Raw genomic sequence first — 10,215 nt, 5'->3', positions numbered from 1 at the left:
GGAGTAAATGAACTTAGAAGGAATGACTCTGTGTGTGTGTGTGTGTGTGTGTGTGTGTGTGTGTTCAGCAGTATTTGTGTGAGTGCTCAGTATTGTGTGTGTGTGTGTGTGTGTGTGTTCAGTACTGTTTGTTTGAGAGTTCAGTCATGTTTTTGTGTGTGGTGTGGTACAGTGTGTGTGTGTTCAGTACTGTTTTTGTGAGTATGTGATGTGGTGTGTGTATGTGTGTGTTTAGTAGTGTTTGTGTGTGGTGTGGTGTGGTGTGGTATGTGTGCGTGTGTGTGTGTTCAGTAGGGTTTGTGTGAATGTTCAGTCGTATTTTTGTGTGTGGTGGTGGTGGTGTGGTGGTGGTGGTGGTGGTGTGTGTGTGTATGTGTATGTGTGTGTGTTTACTTGCACATGATGTGTGTGTGTGTGGAAATAAAGAAGAAGTGTGTAAAGCTCTAAAAGATATTTGGAAATCCACTTATCCTTACAATTTCAAAGATACTTTCGTTCTCAGAATATTCTCAGGCAAGAATTACAAACGTTACCGTGTGAGTTGCTGTTCAAAGTAGAAAGTCAACATTTTGGGGGCACTCACAGAAAGCACTCTTAAACAGACATGCGTTCAGATGTAATGACAATCTTTTCATCCAAACAGTCTAATCGTTTACTGCCAAAACACTTTGTTTTCATGATTAATTGAGCAACGTCAAACGAATGAATCGAGTCCAAACGATGTCAGCCATTTTATGTCACGTGAAACGAGCGGATCTCGTGATTCCACGCTCTTCTGTCGCAGGGTTTCAGTTTCAGTTTCAGTAGCTCAAGGAGGCGTCACTGCGTTCGGACAAATCCATATACGCTACACCACATCTGCCAGGCAGATGCCTGACCAGCAGCGTAACCCAACGCGCTTAGTCAGGCCTTGAGAAAAAAAAATATAGATAGATAAGCTTACATAAATAAATAAATAAATAATAATTATGATATAAAAAAGATAGTAGTAATGAAAATAATAATAAAATAATAATAATAATAATAAATAAATAATTAAATAAATAAGACAACAATGATGATAAATAAGCAAATAAATGTAAAACATGAAGACACACATTCACACATACACCCACACATGCATAACAGATATGCACCAAACACGCAGTTTCACAGATATGAAAGCACAGTCAAATACATATAAACGTACATGAGCTCCAACACACACACACACACACACACACACACACACACACATTACCCTGCACCTCCTCTGCCCCCCTCCTCCACACACTCATTTCTAGTCTATGTATCGCAACTTCCACGGCACACACACACACACACACACACACACAAACACAAACACACACACACACACACACAGATGAACGCTTACTTGTACAAGCACACACACACACGCCCATATCTCTCACCCCCAACCCCACACACATATATACAAAGATATATATATATAATATATACGTTCCAATATCCTGTTGCTCCCACAGTGTAGGCATGCATACACTCACATACCTCATCCCTCTACCCCACCTCCTCCCTGCACCCTCACCTCCCCCTCACACACACACACACACACACACACACACACACACACGCACGCACAGAACTCTCCTGACACTTGTGTACACTTACACTCTCACACATGCACAAACGCACTCAAAAACACAGACCCACACATACACACAAACACACACATACACACACGCACAGAGGCTGCCACTGATTGGCCGCAAGAGGGATGGGAAAAGATCTCTGATGCCAAGAACGTGGCGTCTAGTGTGTTGCTTAGTCTATTGTATTTGGAAAAGCCCACAGAGACTCTTTTCGCAGGGAAATAGGACACTGAGTCCTATCGAGGATTTTGACGCGCGGCAACAGCGATCTTGCTGCTTGGCAGCGCGACTCTTGCTGCCTGAATACCTCGCACACGGGGCGCTGCACGTTTTTGCTGCTTGTCGCGTGGAACTTGCTGCTTTGACGCCGCGTGTGCGATGGGCATTAGCGGCACAGAGCACCGCTGGCGCATGAAATTTTGGCCAACGTGTGCCTTGTTTTCTGAGAAATATCTATGATGGTTAGTTAGATTATGCTGAGTCAGCCACGATGCCTGTTATTTCCGTGTAAATATACTGTAAATAACTTTAAACATATGATGAAATAAAACACTTCAATGAAACCTGTGAGTGTTTTGGCGGAAAGAACGCATATGATGAGACTCAGTGGTGAAACAGTAGAAAGGAGACATTGGTACGTCTGTTTTTTTTCCGTTGAAATATGCAGTAAATAAACTTTAGCACGTCAGTGATTAAATACGTATAACACTTATGAAACCTGTGACGTAAAGAACGTGTGTAAGTGATGAGACGAGTGAAACGGTAGAAAGGAAACTGGCATTGGTACGCATGTTGTTTTTTTTCCCCCGCGTTCAAGTTGAAATATATATACAGTGAATAAATCAATGAAGCATGTGATGAAATACATACAACACTTAACCAACATGTGAGTGTTTTGACGGAAAGAATGTAAGTATGTGATGACACCGGTGACGGACTGAAACTTGAAAACACGTCGTGACTGACCTGACGAACGATTAAATTACTCAGTCAGTCGAAATACGGGCCTTTCCTGTGGATAAAGTCATTCATTCGTTGTTTTCACTGTTACGTCCGATGTAGGAAACTTTGTGTCTCTGTTCGTCACAGTGGATTGCTTAAGTTTGCCGGGCACCACATTTCTTGGCCGGATTTGAACTGACGCAGACGAAATTCTTTTTGTCTTTTCTTTTTTTCTGAATCAGTTGAACGAGCATATTTTCAACATTATTTACTTGCCTAAAAAAAGGAAAGATCAATCGAAGTGGAGACAGACGACTTCGGAAAGTCCGTCTGCTTAGCCGTGCAGGCATTCCCTTTCTTCTTTTCGTGGGAGGGCGTCAGTGACTTTCGCGGCCACTGCGGAGTCAGTGGACGTGCCGTGACGGAGCCCATGCCGGCTCATCGGCTCCACGGGGTTTACGCAACGTGGCACTGACAGTGTGTGTATGCGACGGCCCAGTAATAGCCGGTGTGGGGCCATATCAAACATATCGAGTGGCATTTGCACGTGAACGCGTGACTGGAGTCCATGTATCGTGATTATGTAGGCCATACTGCACTGACGGAATCGGGCACCTTGCACGGTTTTTTGGGGGGCACGAAAGGAACGGCTCGACCCAGGCACACACCCATGTTCATGTACTTACTTATTTTTCACGTATATATATTGTAACACACACCCCATTCATTCGTGAAAATATGATCATGTCTTCTTTCCGTCACGTACACACCGTGGCCACGTTCATATCCATGGAGTCATTCCTGTGGCGTACAATTTCACTCACCCATCACACAATCCACTGTTTCTGTTAAATATAATTACGTAGTATTTTACGGAAATAGTATTTGTAAGAAAACAACAAAGAAGGAAAAGATGCATTGAACAGTGAACCAGTTGTCAATGTCTGATATATACATAGTACGACATCCATGTCGGTATGACAGAGTTAACAAAACTATATTGGAATGGTGGTGTGTGTCCATCGAGATCGATGATGACCATCGTTGTCATCCAGCTGGGGGATGGGGGAAGGGAGGGGGGAGAGGGGGGATGCTCATGAATCTATCTGTGAATGCGCAGATGGCTGAATAGTCCAATCTGCGCACGAAATTGGAATGAGTCTGTCCTAAATAGGTATAAGCGGACTCCATTCTGGTTCAATGACCCTGAAGCGGAAACCGACCATTTGAGAACTGAGCCAAAGGTGTGGTGCTAAATCGAGAGATTGCCGCCACTTCAACTGCAGTTTCAATCTTGTATCAGTATTTCGACAACGAAGAACAAGAAAAATGATGACCATAAACAGTCTGAAAGATCATGGGCAAATGAATGAAGATGAGCTGGAGGATCTCTACAACTGGATTGACGATATACCTCTGTCGAGACCTAAAAAAAACATGACTCGAGATTTCTCAGGTAATAATATTAATAATCATAGACTGGCTTCGTTCTCATCTGAAACAGAAATGCTACCGTGACATTACATGCGTGACAGTTATTAGTTTGTCGCTTGAGCATTTTCGGGGTAGATATATGATCGTGTTTCCATAACACAACTTCTGTTGTGAGTTTGCACTCCTTCCTAACTTCATAACAACTTGTGAAGGTAACAGATTCCTGTGTTTTATATATATATATATGTGTGTGTGATCATGAAACCATAGAGTCAGCGTGGAGGCAAGGGGGGCTCATCAAGCACGAGTGGCTGAGGTACTAAAGGAAAACAAAGAGCGAAAGCATCTCTCTTACAATTGACTCCATGGCGATGCTTGATTTGCCACGATCCATGCGAGGACAGTGATAAGGCAACTCCGTCTGTGGAGTGTTATAATTGTAAACAGTGGGTCCATCAGACTTGCGCCAAAGTAAAACGTGACCTATTCAAACAATTGGAGAATAAAAGTCTCCAATGGGTCTGTGAGCCATGTACAGAGGACAGAGTAGAAGGACAAACCAGACTGGAAACTAAAATAGATAGAATGATGACTTTGTTTTCCCAAAGACTGGAAGCAATAGAGAAAGAAATTAGGAGGGGGGAGGGGGGGTGAGACAGGAGAAGAAAATAGAAGAAATTATGGATAGAAAACTGACAGAAGCCCTCGCAGAAAGAGACGAAAAAGAGAAGAGAAAAAACAACATTGTGATTGTCAATCTGAAAGAAAGTGACAAGACAAGTGCAGAAGGAAGGAAAGAAGATGACATGGATGAAATGAAAATAATGGGAAAATGCCAAGTGACAGTGGATAAAAGAGAAGTGACAAACCCAATCAGGTTGGAAAAACAAGGGGGGAACAGACCTAGAATAGAATGTTGAAAGTGACTGTGACAATAGACAGTAGAAAAAAAGAAATCATGAAAAAAGCAACAATGACAAATCGGAATCAGTTACCCTAAGAAAAGGGCGTAGATAAACAATGATATGACACCAATAGAAAGACAGAAATTCAAGGATCTACTGACAGAAAAAAAAGAAAGAATGGCCAAAGGGGAAAAGGATTTAATTATCAGAAACAGCCAAATAGTCAAAAAGACAAAGGTTGAGGACCAGACATTGTCGGACAAAGTGAAGGAAAAACAGACCAAGACAGATGAGGAGTGACTGCAACCTGACAATGTAAAACAGACTGTAAATAATTTTAAAGACTTTCAGTTTTCCTGTGATTGTGTTCTCTTATATAGTAATGTAGATAGCCTCTCCAATAAGATAGAGGAACTCAGGATAAGAGTAGGTGAAATAAAACCGCATGTTATTGGACTCACAGAAATAATTCCAAAAAAAACAGAACAATAGATTCAATATTAAAATGCACTGTAATATCCCAAATTATTATATATTTACTAATAACAGTGAAAAGAGAGGTGTGGCCCTGTATGTACACAAATCTTTAAAAGTGCAAGAATGTCCTACATTAACAAATTTTACTTTTGAAGAAAGTGTATGGTGCAAATTTGAAAGTGCGAATGATGAGAGAGTTTTGATGGGGTGTATATATACAGAAGTCCACATTCATCAGAACAAAACACAGAAAGATTATCTGAACTCTTAAAGTCCAAAGAAATAACAAAATTCAATAAAATATCTATTATGGGAGATTTTTATTATCCAGCTATACAGTGGGATGGTACTTGGACAGGCCCTTCAGACAATAGATTTATTGAATGCTTACGTGATGCATTCCTGATACAAAAGGTGTCAAAACCAACAAGAACTAAACCAGGTCAAAAACCCAGTATTGTGGAGCTGGTAATAGTAAATGAAAACAATTTAGTATCAGATATCAACCACCTAGATCCCCTGGGAAATAGTGACCATGATATGTTGGTTTTTCAGTTCCACATTTCATTGGTGAAGGAAAAAGCAGAAAAAAGTATAACTTTGACTTAAAAAAGGGAAACTATAATGGAATGAGAGAGATGATAAATAAAGTGGACTGGGCATCAATGGATTGGAATGGAAAAGACGTGAACCAGTGCTGGAATGACTTGAAGACTATACTTCACAAAACTATGAATATATATATATATACCAAAAGTGTGAAATAGACAGGAGAAAAAATCAAACCCTCATGGATGAACAATAAAATAATGAGAATCATCAGAAAGAAATATAAATTGTATAAGCGTCTCTTAAGAACTAAGTCAGGTCACTCCTATCTATGCTACATCAAAGAAAGGAATAAATGCTGCAAAATCATTTTTTTAAAAAGAAGCTAAAAATTAAAAAAAAGATTATGAAAGAAATTTAGCCAAAAAATGTAAGCAAAGTCCCAAAATATTTTGGAAATAGTGCAAGAAAAAATGAAACTTAGTACACGAATAGGGGTACTGAAAAAAGAAGATGGAAGCTTAGCAGAAAATGACCTAGAAAAAGCAGAAGCACTTAATAAATTCTTTGCAAGTGTGTATACTAAAGAGACCTTGACAAATTTACCCGACATTGGAGAAAGCTACAGGTTGGGAAACGTTAATATTTGTGACTTAAGAGTCACCCCATTGGCAGTAGAAAAGAAGTTGCATGCCTAAGACCCCTACAAAGTATAAGGACCAGACAAAATACCCTCAAGAATATTAAAGGAATTGAGCAGAGAGTTAGCTCTTCCTTTGAGTATGATTTATAATAAATCACTTGAATCTGCTTGCTTACCAAAAGATTGGAAAATGGCTGAGGTAACAACTATATATAAAAATGGGTCAAAACATGAACCAGGAAACTACAGACGAGTGAGCTTGACTTTTATTGTGTGTAATATTTTGGAATCCTTTTTCAGGGATGCTATAGTATCACACATGACAACAAACAATCTGTATGCAGAATGTCAACATGCTTTTAGACAGAGAAGATCATGTACAACACAGCTCTTAGAAGTAACTGAAGATCTTACAGAAATGATAGATTTGGGTAAACCTGTAGACATAATTTATTTGGACTTTAGAAAAGCATTTGACTCACATCAAAGACTTTTATTAAAATTAGCTTCATATGGTATTACTGGAAGCATACTGAACTGGACAGAAAACTTCTTGTCAGAAAGAACACAGGTAGTTAGAATTGGAGAAACCTCACCTCACCTCACCTCAGGCCCATAACTACAAAGTAGTCATTGGGGGAAGCCTGAGGACCACAGACGCAACCTCCCTTCTCCATCTATCTCTGTCGGCAGCCACCGGCAGCAGCTCACGTGTGTGGAGTCCGGTCCATTGTTTGATGTTCTCATGCCAGTTCTTCTGCTGTAATTGGAGAAAAAATGTCAACAAATGAAAAGGTTGTTTAATTACACATACTTAACCGTGACCCAACTAGTGCAGACTCTGGCAGGGGTCTGACATTCATGCCTGTGCAAACTACTATCCGCCTACGCGGAGAAAATGAAACTACGGCCGATAACCTCCCGGAAGTAGGTAACCTCCCCTTTGTCCCGCTGGCTAGCGCCCTCTTTTTCCGGCAGCCATTATGACTCCTGTCCTGTGCTCTCCATACGGCTAAGTTTTTTCGTATTTTCTGTCTGTCTGTTGATTCTCTGGCGTTCTTGTTTTTTGTCAAATTTTGTCTCGAACCAGGTCACATAATTATATGGTTCGATTGGGATATCGGGCTAAAATTAAGGCGCGATCGAAATCAATTCGCGGGCACTCTGGGCCCTCTATTTCTTGCCCTATCAACAACGCCAACCCGACGCCTCCCCCACTTCCTTCGCTTCCTCCGGTCGACTCCAGACCTCCACCACCTCCTGCACCCTCTCCGGCGACTTCTAGGGGTACGTTACCCCATACTCAGGTCAGTGATGCCATTGATGCTTTCCTTTTCAATTTGCGAACGAAGTCGACGCGATCCGTGTTTCTCGGCCCTGCCAGTCGGTAGGACACCTGAGTCGATCTCCTCTATCACTTTTCCCATGTCAACAATGGAATGTGCCATAACCCCTTTAATTACACATACTTGGAATGTGCCATAACCCCTTTGGAAAACAACACCATGCACTGGCTTTGGATCCGCACGCTAGACTGGGCCCTATGTGCGATGCGTCCGTGGCGGCGGCCGTGACATTGGCTCACGCGCCCCCCACGCGGCATGCCTCTTCCGTCTCGGATCCTATAGCGACTGAGGCGCTTAGGGATGCCCTCCCCAGGGGTAGGGAGGAAGGTGGACCACTAGGGGACACGCTTGCCCATGCGTGTGCACCCTCCCCTTGTCTGACTTTCCGACCCAAGGGAGACAACTCCTGCTTCGGCACCCTTGCCGGTGACCGCCGCAGTTACTTCCCTTTACCGGCACGGCTCCTCGCCAACAGTGCAGGTGCATGCACGGTCCCTTCAAGCTTTGCGGTGATGACCCCATTTGCCACACCGCCAGTTGCTGCTGTTTCCCATCCACTAATGGCGTCTCAGCAAGCTGCTCAACCAAACAACCAGCAACCCATTGGGAACTTGCTGCGGCAATTATGCACTGGTGCCACACCTAGCGCCTGCTCCACCCCTTGCGCACAGAGCAGATGCGTGCACAGCCCATTGAACTTCGGCAGTGCCAGTTTTTTCTGCCCCACTGCATATCTCCACTGTTACCCAGACTAATATCGGCAGTTCCATGTCGGAGTGCCTCTTGATAACTCGATCCTGCCACTCGGCAGTGCTCAGGCCGATCTTGTCTGGTTACGGCGTCATCATGCCACATGTCCCCACCGTCTCGCGTCTGATGGCGACCGATTCGGGTCGGGATGCCCACGGCACTAAGGGACATTATTATTATCGGTTAAGGTGGCATAGAACCACGGACTCTCACACGCAGCATGACGCTCCTCCCTCTACAATGAGGAAATGTCACACCAGGGGACATGTGCTTTAAAGACACCATCCTTTTCGCCGAATATCGGCGCCAAGGGAGGCAACTCGCCTCTCCAACAGTGTGTAAGCAAGGAAAATCGGCGAGTGTAAGTATGCGTGTGTATCTCTGTGTACTTGTGTGTTCGAGATTATGTGTATGATGCCTGTGTGTGCACACACGTGTGTGTTTGAAGATTTTCATGTGGTAATGTTTTGTATGATTTTCATGTTTCCGTAATTGTAGTCTTTGATACATCCATTTATGTAACTATTATTATCTATTTGGTTTTTGGTTTGTTCTATGTCATTTATTATTCATACTTATTTCATTTATTACAATGTGTGTGTATGCGTGTGTGAGGGCATGGTGTAAAGAAGCTTCCAGCTTATCCATTTTACCCTCAATAAAACATTTGTCATTTGTCATTTGTCATTGTAACCGACACAGCACGTCACTCCTGCCCCCCGTGCTGTCCACCAACGATGTTTCTTCGAATTCTCATTGGGTCCTCATGCCCATTCATGGACTTTACACAACTTTGCACAGCAACTGCACCTTTCTTGCTGTTTCTCAGGCTATTGGCGACTGAACTTTTGGGTTCTTCATCCCCCACACAGGCACACAGCCCTCTGCAGGCAACCAGTCCTATTACCATTCTCTTCTTGTGATACACAATAACAGGAAATAAATCACAATATTTCCCCTTCTGTCCTTTTGATTTTTATCACAATCAACAATCATGAAATATATATATATATATACATATATATATATATAGCTATATATATATATATATGTATATACACACACACACACACACACACACACAAAATATATATATATATATATACACACACATATACATATATATCTATGAGATATCTTGCTACATTTATTCACTTATAGATGTATACTTATCCCTCAGAATACACATGCGTGTGCTCTTATGGGATAGGTTCAGACAACATTCTTATTAACATGTACAATTATAAAAATTTATATTTCTGTCTCTGTTCATTGACATCTATTCATTGAAATTCCCTACATAGCAATATAGGCACACTTGCATTTGCGGCCTTCTGTCCACAATGCCCTGAACTCTCTGCGCCTACGTACTTGCACTTTATTCATATGTGTATGTACATCTCATATTTAGGTGCATACACAGATTCCTTTCCATTACTGATTATGCACACTTACCCATTTACTTGGCTATATCTGTGCATGCTACACGTATGCTTATACAGCCGCTTAATTCTTGTGTTTCGATCCCTTGTCATTGGCATATTTCTGACATCATT

The 10,215-nt window shown here is 42.1% G+C and overlaps 1 protein-coding gene across 1 annotated transcript in view; it reads left to right on the top strand.

Annotated features, from left to right (window-relative positions):
• Positions 1-3,794: 3,794 nt before the first annotated feature.
• Positions 3,795-10,215, top strand: part of LOC143275669 (sperm flagellar protein 1-like) — a 29,435-nt gene continuing 23,014 nt past the window's right edge. Inside the window, exon 1 of the mRNA XM_076579949.1 lies at positions 3,795-4,011. Coding sequence (XP_076436064.1) covers positions 3,885-4,011 — 127 coding nt within the window. The 5' untranslated portion in view covers positions 3,795-3,884. The remainder of the gene's footprint in view (positions 4,012-10,215) is intronic.

Source organism: Babylonia areolata, chromosome 30, assembly GCF_041734735.1.
Source record: "Babylonia areolata isolate BAREFJ2019XMU chromosome 30, ASM4173473v1, whole genome shotgun sequence".
Lineage (NCBI taxonomy): Eukaryota > Metazoa > Mollusca > Gastropoda > Neogastropoda > Buccinidae > Babylonia > Babylonia areolata.
This window is presented reverse-complemented; position numbering and strand designations above follow the sequence as displayed.